This window comes from Vipera berus (genome assembly GCF_964194415.1).
Source record: "Vipera berus genome assembly, chromosome: 4".
NCBI classification, from domain to species: domain Eukaryota; kingdom Metazoa; phylum Chordata; class Lepidosauria; order Squamata; family Viperidae; genus Vipera; species Vipera berus.
In genome coordinates, this window is record NC_138206.1 from 12,656,775 (window position 1) to 12,683,986 (window position 27,212).

Consider the following 27,212-nt stretch of genomic DNA (forward strand, 5'->3'; position numbering starts at 1 on the left):
CGTGGTCATGTGGCCGGCATGACTAGACGCCAAAGGCGCACGGAACGCTGTTACCTTCCCACCGTAGTGGTCCCTATTTTTCTACTTGCATTTTTACGTGCTTTTGAACTGCTAGGTTGGCAGAAGCTGGGACGAGTAACAGGCGCTCACTCTGTTACGCAGCACTCGGGATTCGACCCGCCAAACTGCCGACCTTCTGATCGACAAGCTCAGCGTCCTAACCCACTGAGCCACTGCGTCCCTTAGGGCTACCTGTAGTCTGACAGTTTTAGTCACTGTGGGAATCACACCAGTTCATTCATTATTTTAGGTGGTCCCGGCACCATAAAACAAGAACCCTTGTTTTAAGCAGGAGTGGAATTTATCCCATCTACATATATTTCAACTTGGCCCATCCGGCACTTGGTTCTGTATAGTTTTAGGAGGAAAAATAAAAACACTTGGAGAACAACACAAAGCTTGGTTTTTGTTTTGTTTTTTTCTGTTCACACCACTTTCACAGCAGAAAACCTGCTCTGATTAAGTTATTTCCCAATAGGTAGATAAGAGGTTGAAAAGAGGCGTGCATAAGCAGTGAAGTTTAGACCAGCTTATCAATCTAACTACCAAAATCTCCCCATTACATCTGCCCACTGCACCCCCCCCCCCCAGGTCTGAAGAGTCACTAAAATGATATGTTGAAAAATTTTGGAAGAAAAATGCAGAGTAATTATATTGCAATATTTTTATTAAATTAAAAATTCCATAGGAAACACGGGGATTTTTACACAGAGCCTGTCCCTATGGAAGGTTAGTAATGAGTAAGTGGCACACTTTTTAATGCAGCCCATGTCTACATCGCATTAAAACTGCCCACAATAAAATCCACTTCAATATAAATTGAGGTAATGCATACAAACATAACACTTTGTTCCATAGACTTAAAACATCCACGGGAATTCCTTTCCTTCGATTTGCTGTTGATTGCCTCTTTAAAAGGGCATTGTTTTAAACTCTGCAGTCTTTCATTGTCTCCAGCTGTTCTTCACTGGAGCTTTCCATCGTATTAATCTCTATCTTCAAAAGCAACACATTGCATTATTATTGTGCTTTTTTTAAAAAAAATTAAGACCTTTGGCCAGCACTCTTTGGAACTTGATTTCCAACAGCGCCACTGCTTAAGATTCGGATCCTGAGAAGTACGCCTTTGTCCTAGTGAATTTGCTTCCTTGATTTTTTTTCCTTTTTCTTTTTCATAATAGACACAAAAATACTTAGTGCCAGGACTCTATTCCAACACCTTGAGTAAGTGCTGCTGAGGTGAAGGCATTCGATTGGTACAATGTGCTGAATCGGCCACCTTGAAGTAACAAGTTCCTACACAGTAGGGGAAAAAAAAATCTACTGTGCAATTGAGGGACATGGGAAACATCTGATTTTATAATGCTTCAAGTCCCATCAATTACAGAAATTGGGGAAGGAAAATACCTTTGTACCCAGGGGAAACATAGCAACAAATCCGGATAGTTGTTAGGAAGGCCAGATAAGAGTAGCTGAATGTGATGGTAGGGTTGATTGAAGTTACATACTCTTCAGAGAACAATGACCACCCAATGGCATTGAAGTGGAACATCTGCATCCACCTTGGGAAAAACAGTGCTTCCGTTGCTCTTACAAAAGGCACGTCATAGACTTTGCAAACATAGTATTCTGCCTGCCTTGTCGTTTGGGTGGGCTACAGATTATAACATCGCCGGGTGTCATCCTTCGGCATACTGGCAAAGATTCCAAGCACAGTTCAAGGGACAAAGCATGGGCCTTCTGGGTGCATCTGGCGGTTCGGAAACTTGTAAAGGCACCCGGAGCCCCGGCAAAACCAAAAGGGAGAGAGGAACCAGAATTGGCATTCTCTGCAAGTAAGACGAATAGGTTGAATTGTTCTTTTACAACTGTTTTAGGCTGAGAGCCAATGCAGATGCAATTGTAGCCGTACCTTGAATTGGAAGATACGCCTGCTCAGTCAGATATCGGGGTTAAGAATACGGCTCTACGCCTATTTACTTGCAGTAAATAGTTGAAATGTACCGTCAGAGCAGTACATCTCACCCTCGGCGGCTTGAAGATGTGTGGACTTCAACTCCCAGAATTCCCTAGCCAAGCAATGACTGGCTGGGGAATTCTGGGAACTGAAGTCCACCCTTCTTCCAGCTGTCGAGGTCGAGAAGCCCTGATTCAGAGGGTGTCTAGAGATGCTTGCTTGAGAGGTCTTGCTTGAAAATTGGAGCCCATCCTCCTTTTACATGACTAAAGCGGTCAGGTTTAAAAATACTGGCCGCTGATCATGTTCTCAGCTATTAGCAACCCTGCTATAGGAATATACATTTTTTAACTCGTTTGGTGCAGTGAAATTTGTATACTCCAAAATTATGATGTCTAGTAAAAAGTAACCTCAAGTTCACAGACCAATCAGGAAGAAGAATATGGATGACAAACCTATCTTGAAAGTTATGTTTTTTACTTTAAGGACTGCAGAGTCGCTGGCAGTCATTGGTTAAAACTGCAGAGGGAACACAGCTGCTGTTGTTCTTTTTTTCAGTCCAGAAAAACTGGAGGCCTTGAATGCACAAATTCAGCAACCAAGATGCACAAATTCAGCAACCAACATGGCAAGAAACCTTTCCACAACTTTTAGGAAAAGAATTGTGTTGCTTTGCATTCCCTTTCTTCCCCCCCTTCTCCCTGCCTTCAGCTAGGTTTTCCAAAGGTGGAATGCCTCAGAGAAAGAGGTTCAAGAAGGAATTGAAGACTTTTAGCAAGGAATATAAAACCCAGGCAGGATAAGGTGAAGTACTAATACCACTTTACAATGCCTTGGTAAGGCCACGCTTGGAATACTGCATCCAGTTTTGGTCACCACAATGTAAAAAAGATGTTGAGACTCTAGAAATGGTACAGAGAAGGGCAACAAAGATGATTGGGGGACTGGACGCTAAAACATATAAGGAACGGTTGCTGGAATTGGGAATGTGTAGTTTAATGAAGGGTGAGGGGTGACATGATAGCAGTGTTCCAATATCTCAGGGGTTGCCACAAAGAAACAGAAGATATAACCCCTTTTCTTCTTTTTCAGGTCCTTAGGAAATTGAGAGTTGAGAAAGGTTTAGAAAGTATAGGTCACCCCAAGACATGAACCCCTTATCATCAATGTATTTTAATGGATTCAAACTGGTGAGTTAAGACCAGACTTCGTCATGTTTAGAATATACTCATTGAAATTTCTAAGATCAAATCACGGCTATCATTAAGTTTAATTGTTTTCAACTGGTTTACTCTGAACATGAGTTGTACGGCACCTTCGTGTTATCAAAACTTGTTTCCTTTAAAAAAACAACACAGATTAAAGCATAAAGGATACATGCGTATGATTTCCACAGAAAGTAAAATTCTGCAGATATATCTCATTTGCAACCAAACAGTGCTTACATACAAATATAGAAGTGCTCTATGTAGTTAGAAATAAATAGAAAAATACAGCTTTCTGTGGAACTGTAATATTACTCTTATGCATGCTGGGGGGGAACTGTCTGTGATAATCCAGACAGTGGCTTGACTCTCTTACCATGAGCCAAGCAAATGTTTTGCCTCTCCAAAACTGCATCCTTCTCGTTCCTTCACATCATGTAAACAATTTGCATGTAAGTCTCAAGACATATTTCTTTGCAGACATTAGGAGAAAGTACTAATATGATGAGTTTATCTTGCTCTACCAAGATAAACCATGGAGGCTGTTAATTCAAGGGCATCAGGTCTAATCTCACGGAGGAAAAACTGCAGTGATGGAACGGGCTTTAAAGTCCTTGTCTACTTGGGGAGTAGAATCCACTGGAAAGCATTTCTACTTGTATACCAAGTAGATACATAAACTTCAAAACATAAAATAAGATTTACACAAAACACACAGAAAGACGATATCCAGATTTTTGCATAAATCTTGTTAATCTCCGAAGTTACGTGAAGAGGACCTCAAAAGACTGGCTTAACTTTAAATAAAGAAGTTGGCAGGGATTATTCTCTCAATGTGAGATGTCCAAACATGATATCAAGAAGTGTTTTTGATTTCTGGTCCCTTTTGCAAATAAATACACAGCAGTCCATGATGCTTGAACGGAAGAGGAGAAAAATCTTGAATAAATTGTATCCTCCAAAGGAGCAGATTTCATTCCGGGGGGGGGGGGGGGAAATCCCTCTTCCAACCATTTTCTCTTTTAAAACCTGTCCATCTGGAATCTCTTTGGTTTGCAAACACGCATCTCTTATGAAATTCAGCAGGCCCACAATCTTCTGACACTAATTGGCATCCTTGGCCAAGTGGGAAGTGTTGAAGTAGGTTGCTGAACTGACCGTAGCATTCTCAAAGAGCAAAGTTGTGGGGCAGATAATCTCTTTAACACTTACATACGTGCCAGCTATGAAACCAATCACGCCAAGGGAGGCTATGGAAATGTCTTTGAGGATCACCCATACACTTAGCTTCTCCTTGTAAAAGGTGAGAATTTCAATCAATGGGGGCATGATCAAAGCCAAAGTGCTACTGCTTACGGCTCCAACGAGCGAGATCACGATGTCCAGACGGGGGATGGATATTGCTATAGCACCTGGAAAAAGAAAGAGAGAGAGAGAGAGACAGTGTCCAGAAGGGAAAGTTCATTATTGCTTAAGAAACATGGTATCTGTGACAGCAAACAAGAACACTCTATGTACAAAAATGGAAGGATACCGTGATTCCCACTATAGACGAACGGCTGCAAAAGTTTGTGGGGTTAGCAGAGATGGCTAAATTGACTACCCTGATTCAGGAAAAAGAATTAATTATATTTAAAATCAAACAGAATTTAAATAATGTTAAATACTCATTTTATTTCTGCTTGGAAACCAGCTTTTGGACTTGGTGCCTGAGGTGGAAAAACTTTGATTTTGGATTTTGCTAATTAGATAGGCTTGTTCTTATAGAAACAGCTAGTATATAAAACGTGCTAGTCGTTTCCAACTCTAGGGGCCGGTGCTCATCTCCGCTTCAAAGCCGAAGAGCCAGCGCTTGTCCGAGGACGTCTCCGTGGTCATGTGTCCGGCATGACTAGACGCTAAAGGCGCACGCAACGCTGTTACCTTCCCACCGGAGTGGTCCCTATTTTTCTACTTGCATTTTTATGTGCTTTCGAACTGCTAGGTTGGCAGAAGCTGGGACGAGTAACAGGCGCTCACTCTGCTACGCGGCACTTGGGATTCGACCCGCCAAACTGCCGACCATCTGATCGACAAGCTCAGCGTCCTAACCCACTGAGCCACCGCATCCCTAGCTAGTATATATTATTATGTAAAAGTTAAAAAAAAGAGGTTGTACGTTATAAGCTTATTCTCCTGCACCAAAAAAGTCGATGCTGGTATAGGGACTCCTGCTTCAGCAGGGGGTTGGACTAGATGACCTCCAAAGACCCTTCCAACTCTGTTATTCTGTTATTCTTTTTTTCCTTTTTCCTTTTACCCTACACTTTTTTTCTCTTCTTCTTCCCCTTCTCCTGCCCTATTTTCCTATGATTCTCATTTTTCTTTGCATTTTTGCATTTTTTTTATTTGGATAAACTTAATACATATTTGTGAGAAGGAAGAAATATGAAAAGAAGTAAGAGAAATATAGGCATCTCTGAATGAATTTTGACATCCCAAGCTGGAGATATTTGAAGATCTGAAAGAGAAGAGCCAGGTTCGTTTTTAGAGGTGGACACACCTCTTCCTTCAATAGCTAAAACCAAATTAAACTCTGCAAAGGCAAGTGGGACCATGCCAAATCTTAAGCAGCAGAGGAATATGCCAAGCACCAAAGGCAAAAACGTTTAATCTTCCTGGACCTCTTCGCCATGCTGACCTAGAAGCTGTAGTTCCTTAACTTTAAAAAATTAAACAGTCGTGTTCCAGAACTAATCCTAATAGGAAAAGGAATCAAAGCACTACAAGTAGTCCTCAACTTACAACAGTACATTTAGTGACCATCTGAAGTTACGACGGCATTGAAAAAAGTGACTTACGACTGGGGGTTTTTTTTTAATGTTGCAGCATCACCGTGGTCACATGACCAAAATTTGGACACTGGGCAATTGGCACGTATTTATGACAGCTGCAGTGTCATGTGATCACCTTTTGCAACCTTCTGACAAGAAAAGTCCCTGGCGAAGCCAGATTCGCTTAACAACCATGTTACTAAGTTAACAAGTGTGGTGATTCACTTAACAACTGTGGCAAGGACAGTAGTTAACTGGGACACTGCAACCATCATAAATGTGAGTCTGTTGCCAAATGTCCGAATTTTGATCACATGACCACGGGGATGCAGCAACGGTCATAAGTATTAAAAAACGGTCCCTTATTTTAATGTTTAATGCTCAATCACTTTTTTTCAGTGCTGTTAGCTCAGGGGTGTCAAACTCAATTTCATTGAGGGGCGCAACAGCATTGCGGTTGCCCTCAGGGGGCCGGGTGGGCGTGGCCTAGTGGGTGGGTGTGGCCTACTGGGTGGGCGTGGCTAGAGTGCGTATGGCCTACTGGGTGGCCATGGCCAGCTCTACATGGTTCGCATCAAGGGTGCCTATGGGGGCCTGGGCAGGAGTGGGACAGATCTGAGGGTCTCTGGCAGGAGGAGGGTCTCTGGGCCAGGGCCAAGGCAGTGGGGGCCGTTCCCTCACTGTTTCCCAGGATGGCTTCGCGGGCCACATGAAACCAGTTTGCGGGCCGGATCCGGCCCCCGGGCCTTGTGTTTGACATGTCTGTGTTAGCTGAACAACCACTAAACAAATGGTTGTATGTGGAGGACTGCTGTTCACGGGACACACAGAGAGAAAATAAGAGAGTTATTGCTTGCTTAATTGGGTCATTAAGGCCTAGCATACCACAAGAATCCAGAGGCTAAATTATATCTGGGCCTAGATCAAGCCCCAAACCTAGCGTCGCCCCTCAAACACAGTTTGATTTTAGAATATACCATAACATGCATTGTGAATACAGAACAAAGGTTAATTCTCACTTCCGCCTCCTTGCAAAAAGATGAGGCTTCTTGAATTTTTGCATTTGCCCCCTAGAAAAATAAAATAGGTGGAAAAAAGGAAGTGGAAAGAGAATCCATCTTTCTCCAAGCAGTTCGCTCTTATTTTTTATTTTAATTTCCCTGAAATAATAACAAAAAGGAAATTTGATACTTGCCAAAACAGGATTGATATAACTGGGGTAACTTTTTTTATCACATTTAAAAAAAAATTATTCAAAACATTAAAATACAAACTCCTAAAAAATATATAAAAAGAAAACACAACTAAACAAAACTATAGGTAATCCTCGACTTACGACCGCAATTAAACCCAAAATTCTGTTCCTAATTGAGACATTTGTTAAGTGTGTTTTGCCCCATTTTATGACCTTTCTTGTCACAGTTATTAAGTGAATCACTCCAATTAGGGACACGGTTGTTAAGCGAATTTGACTTCCCCATTAACTTTGCTCGTCAAAAGCTTGCAAAAGGTGTTCACATGACCCTGGGACAAAGTAACCATCATAAATATGAGTCAGTTGCTAAGCAACTGATTTTTGATCATGTGACCATGGGGATATTGCAACAGTTGTGTGAAAAACAGTCATAAGTCACTTTTTCCAGTACTGTTGTAACCTTGAACAGTCATTAAATGAACTGTCGTAAGTTGAGGACTTCCTGTACACAAAAAAGAGCGCATAAAATAAAATAAAAAAACACCAGATGTATATATAAATTCACTTAAATATACATAAATTCACTTAAACGTGAACCAGCAGTGTGTGACAGCAGCCAAAAAGGCTAATACAATCCTTGGTTGTATAAACAGAGGCATAGAATCAAAATCATGTGAAGTGTTAGTATTGCTTTATAAAGCCTTGGTAAGGCCACATCTGAAATACTGCCTCCAATTTTGGTCACCACTTTACAAAAAAGATGTTGAGACTTTGGGGGGAAAAAAGCTCAGAGAAGAGCAACTAAGATGATTAAGGGCTTGGAGACAAAAACATATGAAGAACGGTTGCAGGAATTGCGTCTGGCCAATCTAGTCATGCCGGCCACATGACCACGGAGACGTCCTCGGACAAGCGCTGGCTCTTCAGCTTTGAAACGGAGATGAGCACCGGAAACGACTAGCACGCATGTGCGGGGGAACCTTTCCCTTTTTAATCTAGAGAAAAGAAGGACTAGGGGTGACATTATAGCAGTATTCCAGTATTTGAGGGGCTGGCATAAAGAGGAGGGGGTCAACTTATTTTCCAAAGGGAAGACAAGAAACAATGGATGAATACTAATCAAGGAGAGAAGCAACCTGGAATTAAGGAAAAACTTCTTAACAGTGAGAACAATTAACCAGTGGAATAGCTTTGCCTTCAGAAGTTGTAGGTGCTTCATCACTGGAATTTTTTTTAAAAAGACTGGACAGCTAACTATCTGAAATGGTATAGGGTCTCCTGCTTGAGCAGGAGGTTGGACTAGAAGACCTTTAGGGTCCCTTCCAGCTCTATTCAGATTAAATTGTCCCCCCACTTGAATACTGATAAATATACTTCAAAGATAATAACCTCCCCTCTTGCAAAGCAGGCACACAATTTCTCAATCCAGTTAGTCTACTTACTACATGGAAACATAGTTAACAGGTAAAACCAACAACTAAATCAAACTTTAAAACCTTCTGTTGACAATCTATTTATTCTATTTTATATGCAGAAAGTCCACAACAGCTTTGGGTCTACCATAAGTCACCACAGTCATTATCTCTGATCTATTCAGGATCAAATATCCCCGACTGATTCTTAATAATGATATTATTAAGATATTAATTGGGATCTTTCCTAACAAACTGGATCTTATTCCCGTTGTAATTTTATATTTCATAGATCGCCCTTCGCTCTAATAATTAAAACTGAATAATATGTTGATCCATGTAACAAAATATGAAAGCATTAATCCAGGGGTCTTCAGACTTGGCCCTTTTATGACTTGTGGACTTCAACTCCCAGAATTCCTTAGCCAGGCACACTGGCTGAGGATTACTGGGAGTTGAAGTCCACAAGTCATAAAAGGGCCAAGTCTGAAGACCCCTGCATTAATCAATTAAAAAAAAACACCAAGGAAAACTGACAATCAATCTAAAACCAACAAAGCAGGGCAAAACTTTTAAAGAGACAACTCTAAGCTTTCAGTACAATGCAACTAAAATTACTGTTTGGTCTTCTTTTTCCCCCCCTCAATATGGAAGGTGGGAAATAGATTGGAATTCAACAGGAATTGCATACAATATTAAGGACGTACAGTCCTACACTTTCTGTGAGTATAATTTAATAAAACAGGAATAGGGGGAGGAAGTCATTTTTGATGCTCTTGGAACCCCAGAAACATTAAAGGCTGGGGTGAACAGTAGAATTAAGTATAGGCGTTCAAAACTCTGAACTATTAAATTTGATCATGCTCCTTTTTCAATTTATCTTGCCCATCAAATATGAGACAAAATGTTAATCAATAGGCCAGGACAACAAAAGCTTCAAGGACTCACAGTCAGTAGCTCCAATCTACTGAATGCAGTTGAAGCACTTAAACTCTGAGTCTAAAATACGTTTGTATTTTATGGCAAAAATGAAGTTAAAGAATATAGATGAAAAGCTGCAGCACTCAAGGAGGCATTTATTTCAATGTAATTTAAGTGGATGTAGTGGGAGGAATCATTAAACATCTCTTTGTGACTATAATAGACTTCCTTCCATTATCCTCAAGCACTTGCATTCAAGCTAGATTAGTTGTTAACTATGTTGAATATATATATATATAATGTTTGTTAAGTATTTAGATTACCTTGCTAGGCCCCAAACATGGGACAAATCTTATTTCCTGTTTCAGCCTAACCCAAGGCCATCCACAGGCAGTGGTCACAGTAGTGACAGCTCATATTTGTGTAAATTTTTTGGATTGCTAACAAAGAATTAAAGGGAGACTGCTATGCATTTCAAACTTATTTGTTCTCATCAGGGTATGGCTGACTGATGAGAACAAATAAGTTTGAAATGCATATCAGTCTCCCTTTAATTCTTTGTTAGCAATCCAAAAAATTTACACACACACACTGTGTGTGTGTGTGTGTGTTAAATAAAGAAATCCAAATTTATTTAATATAAATAATTGTCGCAGTTGTGACTGCCGCCTGTGGCTGGCCCTAGTTTGGGCTGATACAGGCAAAAGATTTCACCCACATTTGGGTCGACCAGGTGCTCAAAAACACTCAAGACATATGTATATGTATATATGAAATTCATGCTGATTATGGAAATGGGGGAATTATTTGCTTTGGTGATTTATGTTTCTGAAATATAATGACTAAAAATGACCAAAAATGTATGCAGACCCACTTATCTAAAAAGGAGAATAAAACCATAACCCACAGTATTGAGAAATTCTCTTTAAATGGTGTGTCTTTTTTCTCCTAGAAAGTTAGGGTTGGGGGAATATTCCATCTTCCTTCTGTCGATGCCAATAATTATTGCCATCTCTATCGTGGTTGCTCTCCAACCATGAGAGAACTATAATTTCTAAAATTCTTGCCCCCGTGTGCTGGGAAATCTGGGAGCTGTAGTCTCAAACCTAACAAATAATTGAGGGAACCTGCTTTAATGTTGTTTCTTTAGGAAATAGATTAAAATATTAGTCTAAAGCAGGGGTTCCCAACCAGGGGTGTGGGACGATGTTCCAGTGGGTGAGAAAAGTTGAGTTTTCCAAATTATAGTGTATATGGATAATTCGTTACTGTTATTTCAAACTTTTGTAAGGGGTGCGAGAATATATCAGAAGCGTTCTAGAGGTGCGGGCTCTAGAAAAAGTTGAGAACCGCTGCTCTAAAGGATGCTACCTTGTTTCCCACTGTGTTTTACAAAAAGTCTGATGTTAAAGTTATCATTTGTCTTCCATGATAAATCTGGTCTTCAGACTTTGAACATCCTGTTCCATGAAGAAGCTAAGAAAAGGAAAAAGCTAAAATATCTGAATTCCTTGCTGGTTTTCGAGGAATCTGGAGCAGTCCAGACTTGCCATCGTACCCTCAACCTTTTTCCTTCTCTTTCCATGTCTATATCTTCTCACTGCTCTTTCTTCTAGCCTTCTGCCATCCTTCCTCTTCCCTTTGGCCATCCCAAGTTAAAATCCAGCCTTACTCGTCCTTTTATTGTCATTATCCAGATCCAGTCATTCTCTCCAACTGTTGATGATGTTGTTGTGGCTAATGCTCAAGGGTATGGCAAGCGGACAGAAGAAGTGGACAGGATCATGGGGAGGCTGAGTTCCACCACGTGTTTATTGGACCCGTGCCCCTCCTGGCTGGTGTATGCAGCTCGGGAGGGGACACGAGGCTGGTTCCAGGCAGTAATAACTGCTTCTTTGAAGGAGGGTATCTTCCCCGCCGCCTTGAAGGAGGCGGTGGTGAGGCCCCTCCTCAAGAAGCCTGCCCTGGACCCGGCTATTTTAAATAACTGTTGTCCGGTCTCCAACCTTCACTTTTTAGCGAAGGTTGTTGAGAGCACGGTGGCGCATCAGCTTCTCTTGTTCCTGGAGGAAACTGATTATGTAAACCCGTACCAATCGGGCTTTAGGCCCGGGTACAGCACGGAGACGGCATTGGTCACGCTGGTGAATGATCTCTGGCGGGCTCGGGACAGGGGTTGCTCCTCTGTCCTAGTCCTGTTAGATCTCTCAGCGGCTTTTGATACCATCGACCATGGTATCCTACTGCGGCGTCTCAGGGGGTTGGGAGTGGGAGGCACTGTTTTACAGTGGTTCTCCTCCTACCTCCTGGGCCACTCGCAGTCGGTGTTGACAGGAGGGCAGAGGTCGGCTCCGAGGTCTCTTGATTGTGGAGTTCCTCAGGGGTCGGTCCTCTCCCCCCTCCTGTTCAACATCTATATGAAGCCACTGGGCGAGCTCATTCGTGGTTTCGGGGTGGGTTATCATCAGTACGCTGATGATACCCAACTTTTTCTCTCCACCCCGAACCAACCCAGCGATGCCCCCGACGTGATGTCCCGTTGCCTAGAGGCGGTCCGGGTTTGGATGGGGAAAACAGGCTTCGACTCAATCCCGCCAAGACTGAGTGGCTGTGCATACTGGCATCTCAGATGAACCAGTTTTGTCCATCTTTAATTATGGGGGATGAGGTGTTACCCCCCGTTGATAGGGCTCGCAACCTGGGCGTCCTCCTGGATTCACGGCTCACTTTGGAAGATCATATAGGAGCCATGACCAGGGGGGCTTTTGCCCAGGTTCGCCTGGTGGGCCAGTTGCGGCCCTATCTGAACCGAGATGCCCTACACACAGTCACTCATGCGCTCGTGACCTCCCGGTTAGACTACTGCAATGCTCTCTACATGGGGCTGCCCTTGAGGACCACTTGGAGGCTTCAGTTGGTGCAGAATGCGGCCACGTGAGTTGTGATGGGAGTTTCCCGACACTCCCATGTAACACCTCTCCTCTGTGAGCTGCATTGGCTTCCGGTTGCCCTCTGGGTGAGATTCAAGGTGCTGGTGATGATCTATAAAGCCCTAAATGGCATGGGTCTGGGTTATCTTAGGGAGCACCTGCTGCCAGCATCAATCTCCCATCGTCCTGTGTGCACCCACAGGGAGGGCCTCCTTAGAGTGCCGCCGGTCAGTGAGTGCCGGTGGGTTATCCCTAGGGGGAGGGCGTTCTCTGTGGGCGCCCTGCCCTGTGGAACGACCTGCCTGTGGAACTCCGGACCGCCCCCAACCTTCGTTCGTTTCGCCGGGACCTAAAAACCTGGTTGTTTGATTTAGCTGGCCTGGACTGAGGGGTTTAAAATTTTTAAATTTTAAATTAAATTTTAAATTTGGGCTAACGTTATTTAATTCTATTTTAATTTTAACTGTATTCTAACTTTTGTACTGTTTTAACTGTTTTTAACTTTGCCCTGTAAACCTCCCTGAGTCCTTCGGGAATAGGGCGGTATAGAAATCTAATAAATAAATAAATAAATAAGAAAGATGTTGTACAAAAGCTCTCAACACTTACACAACTAATGTATATTTTAAAGGACTTCGGTTAAGAGCCTTGCAGAAGAGCGTTCTTGGATGGAGTTCCTTGCATGCACTCATCTTCCTTACCAAGAGTCCACAACAGTGGTCTTCAAACTTGGCCCTTTTATGACTTGTGGAACTCCCAGAATTGCTCAGCCAAGCACGCTGGCTCAGGAATTCTGGGAGTTGAAGTCCACAAGTCATAAAAGGGCCAAGTTTGAAGACCCTTGGTCTACAGTGTGAATGTGTAGGAATTGTAATTGGAAAGTTGGTAGACCTATAGACTTAAGACTCCTAAGAATCTGAATCTGTAAGAAAGAACTAAAGATCTTCTTCAGATGGTCATGACAGATCTGAGCTTAACTTGGAGAAGTATTCTACCGTTAAAATATCAAAAAGAGAAAGGCAACCTTGATGTAATATATTTGTGCCATAACCAGTTCTCCAGTCAATGGAAGGCAAGTATTAATAAGTTATGCTTCCCTTTTTATGTCCCTGTAATCCAGACATGTCAAGCTTGCGACGCCATGTGACGTCGCACAATGTATCGGGACGGTTTTGCCATTACTGGCAATGGGGTGGGCGTGGCTTCCAGATGATGCATCCGGCCCGCGGGCCGGCAGTTTGACACCCCTGCTGTAATCCCTTAATTCGGGGTAGAGTCGTGATGATTGGATGGAGTTGAGCATTTATGGGCCGGATGCCCTTCCTGACACCAAACGAATAAGTTATTCATGGTATGAAAAAAAACCCAGCTATTGTCCTTGATGAAGAAGTTCCTTCTATATAAACAGCATGAAATGAACTTGATCATTTTTCAGCCAATATATTTACATAGAGCTGTGGTGTTCTACATCATTTTTTTTTTTAAAGAAAGAGATATTTGGAGAGTTAAATATAACACTCCAATACACCCATACTTGTCACTTTATTCTTCATCATACTGTTTATTTCTCAGTTGCAAGGACTCACTGTAATCTTCTCCTCTTTATAAATTACATAACTACACACCACTTGGGTTTTGCTAAAGTTCCAAGCTGACAAGGAAAAATCGTTTTATCTGCCCTCTCCAATATATCTATTTTTTTTCCAGAGAATTGAATTGCTTGCTCTATTCATTCAGCTGTTATTTTCTCAAGAGCAACATTAACCTTACCCCAGGTTAATGTCACTGAGTACCTCTTTGGTTGTTAAAGCGTTTGACACAAATAATAGTTGATGTTGCTGATAATGGACATTGCCATCAATCTGTCCTTTTGGACAATCAAGTGATAAATATTAATGGCTAGAGGAGCTATAAATTAAAACTAAAGGGGCAACAGACCATGAGTAAGAGTAGAGAGAAATATCAACCCACAGGAACCTTTTTATAAGAACAGTTTAGAGCAGGGGTAGGCAACCTTGGCTCATTTATGACTCGTGGACTTCAAACTCCCAGAATTCCTGAGCCAGCATGGCTCAGCTTGGAAACCTCTCACTTTCCCCTCAGCATGGCTGGCTCAGGAATTCTGGGAGTTGAAGTCCACGAGTCATAAAAGAGCCAAGGTTGACTACCCCTGGTTTAGGGATAAGGCAATGATCAGTTTCTTGATAGGCTTGACGAGGGAGGGGGAATACAACCGAACGACCAGCCTTTTAATAAGAAAGTTGAATAAATCTCATAAGCCTCTCATGAATAGCCATCTCCTAATTCTGAGATATCTTAATCCCATTCAGCTAGGTACACTATTTCCAAGCCTTCCTTGCAAAGCGGGGAGTTGTGTTGCATTAGTTAAGTAAAATGTTTTTATTCTGCAAAATGAAAGCTGCAGGTAGCCTTCGACTTACCATCACAATGGAGCCCAACATTTATTCTGCTAAGCGAGGCAGTTGTTAAGGGAGCTTTGCCCCGTTTTACGACCTTTCTTGCCACAGTTGTTAAGTGAATCACTGCAGTTGTTCAGTTAGTAACACGGTTGTTAAATGAATCTGGCTTCCCCCTTGACTTTGCTTGTCGGAAGGTGGCAAAAGGGGATTGCATGATCCAGGGACACTGCAACCGTCATAAATACGAGCCAATTGCCAAGCGTCCGAATTTTAATGATGGGGCCATGAGGATGCTACAACAGTCATAAGTGTGAAAAATGGATATAGGGCGCTTTTTTCAGTGCCATTGTAACTTCGAACAGTCTTTAAATTGAGGTCTATCTGAGATTTGAAGATTTTCAAGCCGTGAGACTTTTTTTTAAAAAAAAAAGATAAATAACATCAGACTATAGTGTTACTCGTCCTGTTACTTGTCCCAGCTTCTGCCAACCTAGCAGTTCGAAAGCACGTAAAAATGCAAGTAGAAAAATAGGAACCACTCCGGTGGGAAGGTAACAGCGTTCCGTGCGCCTTTGGCGTCTAGTCATGCCGGCCACATGACCACGGAGACGTCCTCGGACAAGCGCTGGCTCTTCAGCTTTGAAACGGAGATGAGCACCGGCCCCTAGAGTCGGAAACGACTAGCACGCATGTGCGGGGGAACCTTTACCTTTACCTATAGTGTATGTAACATTTAGGTTACTGGTCTACAGCAGGTAGCACCATCCAACTGATGATGGCTTATAAGGGGAATTATAGAGTGTTAGCGTTTAGATTAGAAATCAGCAGGAAAGGCTATGATCTACATTAGGAAATTAAAAAATAATCCTGTTGGACAATGGCAAACCACTTCCATAATAGTGTCACTATTGACCTCAAAGAATAACTTCTGGAAGCTTACACTATAAAGGATAAAAATATGGTGAAGACATAAAAGACCAATAGAAACTCCAAATTATCATGAAACAATAAACATAACAATAACTCCTTCACTCCCCAAAGGCCCTTTTTAACTCCTGTTAGTTTAAAACTTCTAAATTTCAATTGTGGTGGGCAGTGCAGCAGTATAAAACAGTAAGAGGAGGAATTTTTTATCAAGAGTTGTGTTTTGTGAGATGGGCAGCTGTGCAAACTGGATAAATAAATAAATAGATATTTTTTCTGAAAGATACACTTGGCTGCTTTTTCTATTCTTCTTTGGCAAATATATAGTCTAGCGCGCTACTTTAGATATTAATCTCAAATACTTAAATATCTCATCGGAATGCCCTGAGGTTGCCTAGCTGAGATCAGGAAAGATGGCAGAGGTGACCCAATCTTGGCAGAGAAGAACTGCACTGAAAAAGTGACTTATGACTGGTTTTCATATGCAGCATCCTCGTGGTCACATGATCAAAACTCAGACACTGGGCAACTGAGTCATATTTATGACAGTTGCAGTGTCCTGGGATCAAGTGATCATCTTCTGCCAAGCAAAGTCAATGGAGAAACCAGATTCACTTAACAATCATGTTACTAACTGAACAACTGCAGGGATTCACTTAAGAACTGTGGCAAGAAAGGTTGTAAAACAGGGCAAACGTCTGTTTTGTCTCACTTAGCAAAAGTGAGTTTTGGGCTCAACTGTGGTCATACGTCCAGGACTATTTTACAACCAACCTACAGTGTATCCCTTATCAGCCTGGTGGATGAAAGTTTTGGCTGAAGGCGCCACCTACTACTGCTAGTATACTCTAGTATTACAGGTCGTCCTTGACTTAAGACCACAATTGAGCCCAAGGTTGTTGTGGCTAAGCAAAACATGAATCCTGCCCCATTTTACGGCCTTTCTTGCCACAGTTGTTAAGTGAATCACTGCAGCTGTTAAGTTGGTAACCCGGTTGTTAAGTGAATCTGGCTTCCCCTTTGACTTTGCTTGTCAGAAGGTCGCAAAAGTGGATCACATGACCTCACGACAGTGCCACTGTCATAAATATGAGTCAGTTGTCAAGAGTCCGAGTTTTGATCACGTGAACGTGGGGATGCTTCAGTGGTCACAATAGCCATAGCACTTAGACTTATATACCGCTTCACAGTGCTTTACAGCCCTCTCCAAGTGGTTTACAGAGTCAGCATATTGCCCCCCCCCCAACAATCTGAGTCCTCATTTTACCGACCTCAGAAGGATGGAAGGCTGAGTCAACCTTGAGCCAGTAATGATAATAATAATAATAATAATAATAATAATAATAATAATAATAATAATAATAATAATAATAATAATAATAGCAGCAGCACCAGCAGCAGCAGCCTTGGGTGCAATCCCAAAACAACTGAAGCACCACTTGAACACCAATGACATTGACAAATTCGCCATTAGTCAATTGCAAAAGGCGGCCTTACTAGGAACTGCTTCCATCCTGCGACGATATCTGTCATACCATCAAATATCTATATCTGCCTATCCCAGGACTCGATAGACAGACAAAAATGCCAAATCCAGTCTGAACATCTGGCTGACTGTGCGATGAATAATAATAATAATAATAATAATAATAATAATAATAATAATAATAATAATAATAATAATAGTAGTAGTAGTAGTAGTAGTAGTAGTAATAGTAATATAATGTTGGAAGGGACCTTGGAGGTCATCCAGTCCAACCCCCTGCTCAGGCAGGAAACCCTATAACATTTCAGACTAATGGCTGTCCAGTCTCTTCTTAAGAATTTCTAGTGTTGGATCATTCACAGCTTCGGAAGGTGTGCCTTTGGCGTCAAAATAATCATGATATGCACTTCAAACACGTCTCTGTTGCTACCAACATCTAGTGGGGAAATTTCTCCCACCTCTCAGTTACAATGAATTACACTGACATCTCAGTCACCATCATTTTCCTATGAGGTTTTTTTTCGTTGGAAGAGAAGCAATGAGACGTGAGTCATTCCACCACTGAGGTTAGATCACTCTCTGTTGGCACTAGAGTTTTCCCCAAACCGTGTCTTAGGAAGACAAAAACTCTTAAGAGTCAGTTCTAGTCCAAAAGGAATCTTTACTAGGGCATGCTTGGTTGTGGGAATACAAGACAGGACTTGGTATTGTTTTACAAATGGAAATTTTATAAAGGGTACTCAGTTCAACCCCCCCCCCCTTCCCTCAACCCCATTTGGTCAGCCCACATCCTTCTACTTCGTGTCAACCCTTTCGTGGGGGGGGAAAAGAACTTCGAATCTTTATGGTTATTGCCTTCTTCCTCTCCCCCTCCCTTTCGATCCCCCTAGTTCAAAAGGTTCCCTTGGTCTTTGAAATAACCTAAGGCAGGCTGAATCCACATATGCTCCTCCTTCCTCGGGAGATGGCAGAATCCGTATTGGGGGGGGGAATAATGTTTTAAACATACATTTATGAATGTGATACAAATGGATTCTGACAGGTTCGCCCCTTGCTTCAGGAAGGCTAAATCTATTGCTTCAGGAAGGCTACATCTGTTTGATCAATTTCCCCAGGTGATTGATGGACCTAGCAAGAGTTCCAGAGAGAGTCTGGGTTGTCTCTGAAGTCTGGCACGTAGCTGGACCAAAGTTTTGGCTGTTGCCTTGAATGACAGGGCAGTGGGGTCTTTAGATTGGATTTCGCCCAGGCAACTCCTCTTTTCCTGCAGACCGCAAATCTCTCAGAGAGGTGATGAAGAGGAAATTGAAGAGGCATCTCAATGTTTATATTCAGCAGGCAAACACTCTCCCAAGTTAACCTTCAGGCTAGAGATGATACCTGCTCCAATTTGCATCTCCCGCTTAGGCCTGTTTCCAAAAGCTTCTTTTGCTTTTATCAGCAAATGTACAATGATCCACCAGTTTACAGATAACAATTTAGGAACTATTGGCCAAATAATGTGGCATAAACAATTGCTGTTGGGTTTTTTTTTTTAAAAAAAAAGCAATTAAACCTGGACTTTCCTACAGGCCCTCAGAGTGGAGATGCTACAAATGTGAAACTGAAGGGCGAAATGTAGGTGAGGATATAGAGGTAGTCCTGGACTTACGAACAACTATCTGAAGTTACAACGAACCTGCAAAATGTGACTTATGACTGTTTTTCAGACTTATGGCCATAGCAGCATCCCCACGGTGACGTGATCAAAATTCGAACCCTTGGCGACTGACTCGTATTTATGACGGTCGCAGTGTCCCAGGGTCATGTGATCAACCTCTGCGGCCTTCTGATAGGCAAAGTCAAAAGGGAAGCCAGTTTCACTTAGCAAACCATGTTACTAACTTAATAACGGCAGCCATTCACTTAACAATTGTAGCAAGAAAGATGACAGAATGGGACAAAGCTCCCTTAGCAAATGCTTCACTTAGCAACAGAAATTTTGGGCTCACACATCGAGGACTATCTGTAATGAAAATGCCCCAGCCTATAAGAGACAGGTAGGTAACACAAACTCCAGAAGACATAGCTGATTTGTTAGGTGTATTCACACATATAGAGAAAGGGAGAAGATTTGAGCTTTAAATTTAATAGGGTTTTATTTTTTCCCTTTTTGCCCATCACACCGTTTGTACTTACAGGTTGAGCAGACCAGAAGCATTCTCACTACCAACTCACAGATCAGCTTCAGCTTCTGCTGCACTCTGGTTGCTACAATAGGAACGATGATCTCAGCTGGAACGTAGAACTGAATCGAGTAGGTCACAAAAATCCCAAAGGAATAAAGGATCTTGACCATTTGGTACAACCTGTGAACAGTTGAACAAAACCTATGAATTACGACGACCGTCTGCTACAAAGCAAAGGAACCGTTGCAATTTGTATTTGGTGAACTGCCAAATAATTGGCTGCCTCGCTTCAGAATAGGGAAGCACACAAAGCCAAAAAAACGTGCTTGGCCCTGGGTTTATGCCAAGCAAATTGTGGCTTGGAACTTCAGCTAGACCAGGCCTTAAATTACCCAGTAAGAAATTAGGATCGAAATTCTTGGGGCCTTTCCCCATCGTAAGGATCGTCAACCCAGTCACAGTAGAATTGAAACTCCCTCGGCTTTTAGAGAGAATTCACCCTGTCTTTCACTGCGGCTGGTTGAAACCTTTTCGAGAATCCACTTTAAGATCTCCCTCTAAGAAGGCACCCGGGCCCCTCGTAGTGGCGGGTCAAACCCACTATGAAGTAAAGCGTATTCTTGATTCTAGAATTTTTAAAGGGAAATTGCAGTACCTAGTACAATGGAAGGGATACTCGCTGTCAGAAGCCACTTGGGTGAAATCTAGCGATGCTATGCTACTCAATTAAAAGATTCTTTAAGGCAGGGGTGTCAAACTCAATTTCATTGAGGGCCGCATCAGCATTGTGGTTGCCCTCGGGGGGCTGGGTGGGTATGGCCAGGGTGGCCGTGGCCTACTGGGTGGGCGTGGCTAGAATGCGTATGGCCTACTGGGTTGGCATGGCCAGCTCTACATCGTTCGCATCAAGGGTGCCTATGGGGGCCTGGGCAGGAGTGGGACAGATCTGAGGGTCTCTGGCAGAAGGAGGGTCTCTGGGCCAGGGCCAAGGCAGTGGGGGCCGTTCCCTCACTGTTTCCAGGATGGCTTCGCGGGCCACATGAAACCACTTCGCGGGCCGTATCCGGCCCCCGGGCCTTGTGTTTGACATGTCTGCTTTAAGGTAAACAATGACTTGAAGTATTGCATTTATCAGAACCATGACATCCTACCCTACCCTACCTTACCCTATCCTACCTTACTCTACCGTACCTTACCCTACCCTACCTTACCCTACCCTACCCTACCCTACCTTACCCTATCCTATCCTATCCTACCTTACCCTACCCTACCTTACTCTACCCTACCTTACCCTACCCTACTCTACCTTACCCAACCTTTCCCTACCCTACCTTACCCTACCCTATCCTACTTTCCCTACCCTACTTTACCCTACCCTACCCTACCTTACCCTATCCTATCCTATCCTACCTTACCCTACCCTACCTTACTCTACCCTACCTTACCCTACCCTACTCTACCTTACCCAACCTTTCCCTACCCTACCTTACCCTACCCTATCCTACTTTCCCTACCCTACTTTACCCTATCTTACCATACCCTACTTTACCGTACCCTACCCTACCTTACCTTACCCTATTTGCCCTACCCTATCTTACCCCACCCTACCTTACCCTACCCTATCCTACCTTATCCCACCCTACCTACCCTACTCTACCTTACCCTACCTTTCCTTACCCTACCTTCTCATAATGTATATGGGCACCCATATACAGGGACTCCATGTGGCTTGCAGAAATAAAACCTCAAATATGCCCAATAACACACACACACACACCCCCCTGACACACACACACCGCTGGCAGCAACAATCAGGCAAACCACTTGAAGTGCTCTGTATCACCCTGGGGTCACCAGGCCTGCCGACAAAGCCATGGCATCAGGGCCTTTCGAAAGAATATCATGGTGGAGGCTAATCTTATCTCCACAGAAATTATGTTCCACGGGGAGAGAAGGCCTTTCTTCTTGGTCCCACTACAAGGACCTCCTTAATGGAGGGGACCCATGATATATATCCTGCCTCCCTGCTCTAGTGGGCTGGATAGATGTTACTGGGAATACTCACACCAATTAAGAAGAATACTTTTTAATTACAAGGATGCTAAAAGAATCAAGTCTGGATGCTAAAAAAAGTCAAGTCTTACCCTGAAGGTAGAACAAGAAGCAATGGATGGAAACTAACCAAAGAGAGAAGCAACCTAGAATTAAGAAAAAATCTCCTGACAGTTAGAACAATTAATTAGTGGAAGAGCCTGCCTCCAGAAGCTGTGAAGGCTCCAACACTGGAAGTTTTTAAGAAGAGACTGGATGGCCATTCGCCTGAAATTGTATAAGTTCTCCTGCCTGAGCAGGGGATTGGACTAGACTTCCAAGGTCCCTTCCAAACTTTATTATTATTATTATTATTATTATTATTATTATTATTATTATTATTATTATTATTATTATCATCATCATCATCATCATCATCATCATCATCAACATGCTTCGACTGACCATCGATCTTGTGGCAGGTTGAGAGTAATGCTGGCTTTGATTTCATCCCCAAAGCGTAGGTATCCCAGGGTGGCTAATGAAATATACAAGGACATCACAATCCCCATGCCAACGTTGAGTGCCACTGGAAAGCGGTCAGCTTCTTTCATCCTATTCTGAATGGGGAGCACCTGAAAAAGAGAGGATACAGATAGGTTAAGCAGAGGATAAGACATTTTTATTTTATTTATTTATTTATTAAGTGTATATGCCATCGGTCTCGCTACTGAAATGCTCAAAGAAGAGTTTCATGTCTGAACAGTTTCTTCCTGAAAATTTGAAAGATTAAAAACAGGTTTGGGGGGTTTTTTTGCACTCAGCAACTGCAAAATTGGAAAAAGTGCAACCATAATGCAACTGAGTGTAGGAGAATTACCGTATGTAAGCTACTTCCAAAGAAGAGGGGCTCAGTGGTTAAAGACAATGAGCTTATCGGCTGGAAAGCTGACAGCCCAGGTTTGAGACCTGAGTACCACGCAACGGGGTGAGCTCCCGTTTCTTGCTCCAGCTCCTGCCCACCTAGCAGTTTGAAAGCACGCAAATGTGAGTAGATAAATAAGTACCCCTTCGGTGGGAAGATAACAGTGTTCTGTGTGCCTTGCTATATAGTCATGCTAGCCACATGACCACAGAAGCAACTTCAGACAACAATGGCTCCCTTGGCCAAGAAGCAAATATGAGGGCCGTGCCCTAGAGTCAGACATGACTAGACAGGGAAACTTTTACCTTTTAACTTTACTTCCAGTGTGTCCTAGAATCGGAGCCAATTGATTATAATATCAGTGCTATATTGAGGGCTTGGACCTATAGTTTAATTGCAACCCACTGATCATGGCTCGCCCAGGCCCAAAGAAGATGGCCAGCTTTCAACAAGCAAAGTCAGTGGGGGCAACTGTGAGAGGGATCTCGGAGTCCTAGTGGACCATCACTTAAATGTGAGCCAACAGTGTGCTGCAGCTGCCAAAAAAGCCAACACAGTGCTAGGCTGCATTAACAGAGGGATAGAATCAAGATCACGTGAAGTGTTTACAATGCCTTGGTAAGGCCACACTTGGAATACTGCATCCAGTTTTGGTCACCACGATGTAAAGAAAGATGTCGAGACTCTAGAAAGAGTGCAGAGAAGAGCAACAAAGATGATTAGGGGACTGGAAGGTAAAACATTTAAGGAACGGTTGCTGGCATTGGGCATTTCTAGTTTAATGAAGAGAAGGACTAGGGGGTGACACGATAGCAGTGTTCCAATATCTCAGGGGCTGCCACAAAGAAGAGGGGGCCAAGCTATTCTCCAAAGCACCTGAAAGCAGGACAAGAAGCAATGGATGGAAACTAACCAAAGAGAGAAGCAACCTAGAACTAAGGTGAAATTTTCTGACAGAACAATTAATCAGTAGAACAACCTGCCTCCAGAAGCTGTGAATGCTCCAAGTTTTTAAGAAGAGACTGGACAGCTATTTGTCTGAAATGGTATACAGTTTCCTACCTAAGCAGGGGGTCGGACTAGATGACCTCCAAGGTGCCTTCCAACATCATCATCATCATCATCATCATCATCATCATCATCATCATTATATTATATTATTGTCAGATTCTCTAATGACCTCATGGTTCACTTAAAAACTGCAGTGATTCGCTTAATAACTGTGGCAAAAACGATCGTAAAATGGGGCAAAATTCAGTTAACAACTCTTTTGCTTGGCAACGGAAAAGTTCCACTTGGTTGTGGTCGTAAGTCGAGGACTACCTATATGATGACACTGAAAATATCACAGTGTTATCTACTGCCTAAAAAGGCTGCCAACAACTGCTGTACAGGGTTAAGACAGTTTAGTGATGGCAGATTTTAAACTGAGGCTAGCATCGTCTCTGAATGGAGTCCAAACCCTGGGAGGAAAATCCACCAATAAGCAAACACTTTAGATTTAAGAACTGAAGGTATTAAATTATATTAATTTTTGGAGAGCTGCAGTGTGAAATTGCACTGTTTACAGCCAATTCTTGCATGTAATTGCACCAACTGAGCAATTCTGAACCTCTTCAAATGCAAGAATAATCTCGCGTACATATCAGGTCTTCCATTGCCAATGGCTCCCAATGAATTTCCCTCCCAATGAAGGGAAAACAACCAGCCTCTGGGAATAAACCACTGTTCCATAATTGCCTGCAGACTCAGTACTTGCTTAGCATAAAGGAGTTCTGAAGAAAAAGCAGGCTTGATGGGATTTAAAGAAGAACCTTGGGGGACAACAAAAGAGAAGCTGCAGAGAAAGCACTTGATGAATTATCAGGCCTGTATAAATAAACTTCTCCACTTTTGGTCATTGCCCAAGCAGAGAACAAAATTGGTTCCTCATAATGGAAAGTTTTACTCAATGGAAGAATGGACCAGAGACTGGTCAGATCAGGAGTTGCCTATATGTGCACAGTTGGTGAGGGCATGGTTTTTCTTTTGGTAGCTCTTTGATTACTTACAGGTAGCCCTAGACCAGGGATGGAGAACCTTGGCTCTTTTATGACTTGTGGACTTTAACTCCCAGAATTCCTCAGCCGGCATAGCCAGCTGAGGAATTCTGGGAGTTGAAGTCCACAAGTCACAAAAGAGCCAAGATTCCCCACCCCTGCCCTAGACCAGGGGTCTTCAAACTTGGCCCCTTTATGACTTGTGAACCGGTGTGCCTGGCTGAGGAATTCTGGAAGTCCACAAGTCATAAAAGGGCCACGTTTGAAGACACACACCCCCCAGCCCTAGACTAATAACCATTCATTTAGTCACCATTCAAAGTTACAACGGCACTGAAAAATGTGTCCTATGACCATTTTTCACAGGTACGACCTTTGTAGCATCCCCATGAACGTGTGATCAAAATCCAGATGCTTGGCAACTGGTTCATATTGATGACCAGTTGATGACCAGTGTCCTGAGGTCATGCGATCACCTTTGGCCACCTTCTGACAAGCAAAGTCAAGGAGGAATCCAGATTCACTTAACAACCAGGTCACTAACTTACCAACTGCAGTGATTCACTTGACAACTGTGGCAAGGGAGGTGGTAACATGGGGCAAAACTCACTTAACAAATGCCTCACTTAACAAATGAAACATTGGGCTCAGTTGTAAGTCGAGCACTATCTGTATTGTTTTCTGTTTGTTTGTGTGGTGCTAATCTCTTCTTTTCTGGTGTTCGTTCCTGGAAAGGACACGTTCTAATCCTGTTTCCTTCTTAGCTTTTCTATTACCTCTTTTGAATGATAGGAAAATATGCCTTATCTCTTTGGGTCTATTGATTGCTGAGTTATCTGTTTGCCAAGCTTCCAGGAATTCCCTAATGTTTTTGGATGTAGCTTGGTCTAGGACCCTGACAGTTTCACAGTTGAAACTATGGCTAAGTCTCTCCATATATTGTGAGAGAACAAGACAGACCATTCCCCAAATCTTTTTTAACTTCCTTATAAAGCTGTTTCAGTAGACAAAGGTTAGATTCGTATTTTTCCCAGCAGACTGACCCACCTCTATCCCTGGTATCCGGAATCTCATGTCAAAATCTGCAAAGTAATTAGCAACATGCTGCTACAACATTTAAATGCTGCAAGAAGTTAAAGTTGTTGAGTAACTTTGCCAATCACACTGTGTTCTTCCTCTACCACTTTTTCCTTTAGATGCATCTCAAATTGGAAGAACCTCCTCTCCTTAACGTTAACAGAGGAACCCCATTTTGAGGTTAAAAAAGAAACAGGGAAAAAATGATAATAGTAATAGCAGTAGCATTTAAGCTTATATCCCCAGCACCCTCTGGCCAGTTTATAATGTAAGTATTATTTGTGTACTGCCCCCAACAATCTAGATCCTCATTTTTACCCAGGATGGAAGGCTGAGTTAACTTTGAACCCTGTCTGGATCGAACTCCAGGCTGTGGGCAGAGTTATCCTGCAATACCGCAGTTTAAAGCCACTGTACTGTTACTCCAGGAAGTATAGTAAGAGTTTTAAAAACATGAACCTGAACATAGGGACACAAAGGACAACTGTGTATCACACATAGAATTTGTGTCAGAATCCATTTATATCATATTCATAAATGTATGTTTAATGTATGGTATGTTGTTCCTGGATTCTGCCATCTCCCGAGGAGGAAGGAACGAATGTGTATTGAGCCTGTATTAGGCATTTCAAAGCAAAAGAGAAGCCTTTTGAACTGGGGGAACAAAAGGGAGGGTTAGAGTAGGTAGCATCTGGCTTGTGTCATGGAAGAGAGCAATAAACATAAAAGATCCTAAGTTCCTTTTTCCCACGAGAGGGATGATACCAGGTAAATGATGGGGGGCTGACCAAATGGGGTTAAGGGGGGGTTGAACCGGGAACTCTTTATAAGGTCTTAGTTTGTAGAACAATATTAAGTCCTGTCTTGTATTCCTACAACCAAGCATGTCATAGTAAAGATTCCTTTTGGACTAGATTTGGCTCCACGTCTTCCCCTGACGTGGTTTGGGGTGGGTCCTTTATCCATTTTGCAAGCCAAATTCAGCCATGGAATAGCCTCCAGACATTAAAATGTTAACCATTGTTTAAGGAAACAATAGGAATGTGGTCCAAATAAGAAAGAGAAAAAAATGTCACAAAGTCAATCTAAAAGACCGCAGAGCTGAAAGTCCATCCCTCTGAGTAAGCGTGAAATCCAAGATTACCAATCTGAGGGGCCCTTTCAATTCTACCTCCTGTGTCTCTGAAGCAAAATTTGCACTCCCTGCAGCATAAGCAGGAGCTAAAGTGTTGTACTATATGTGATTTATACAACTGTGTGAAACTTCTCTTTATTTCATCAATTTGCTTCCGCAAATATTTACCGTTGCCTAGCTCAAACAACTTTGGCAATTTACAGTAAATGAAATTAAAAATAAACGCAATCAAGCTAACCATGAAGGTTCTATGTATAAATAGCAGCAATTTTGCAATGTTGGATCATCATCTACTGCTTAAGGCAGTTCACGTTGATTTTGCTACTCTTTAGAAGGGGGAATCTACAAGCAAACTCACATACTTGGCTCCACGTTGCTGAGATTGCAACAAGCTCTACCCCAGGGGTAGGCAACCTCGGCTCTTTTATGACTCATGGCCTTCAACTCCCAGAATTCCTGAGCCAGCCATGCTGTTGAAGTCCATGAGCCATAAAAGAGCCAAGGTTGCCTACCC

The 27,212-nt window shown here is 42.6% G+C and overlaps 1 protein-coding gene across 1 annotated transcript in view; it reads right to left on the minus strand.

Annotated features, from left to right (window-relative positions):
• Window positions 1–3,080: 3,080 nt before the first annotated feature.
• Window positions 3,081–27,212, minus strand: part of SLC36A4 (solute carrier family 36 member 4) — a 58,787-nt gene continuing 34,655 nt past the window's right edge. Inside the window, exons 9-11 of the mRNA XM_081326908.1 lie at window positions 21,988–22,157; window positions 19,502–19,671; window positions 3,081–4,634 (exon numbers count right to left, since the gene is read on the minus strand). Of these exons, the coding sequence (XP_081183034.1) occupies window positions 4,327–4,634; window positions 19,502–19,671; window positions 21,988–22,157 (648 nt within the window). The 3' untranslated portion in view covers window positions 3,081–4,326. The remainder of the gene's footprint in view (window positions 4,635–19,501; window positions 19,672–21,987; window positions 22,158–27,212) is intronic.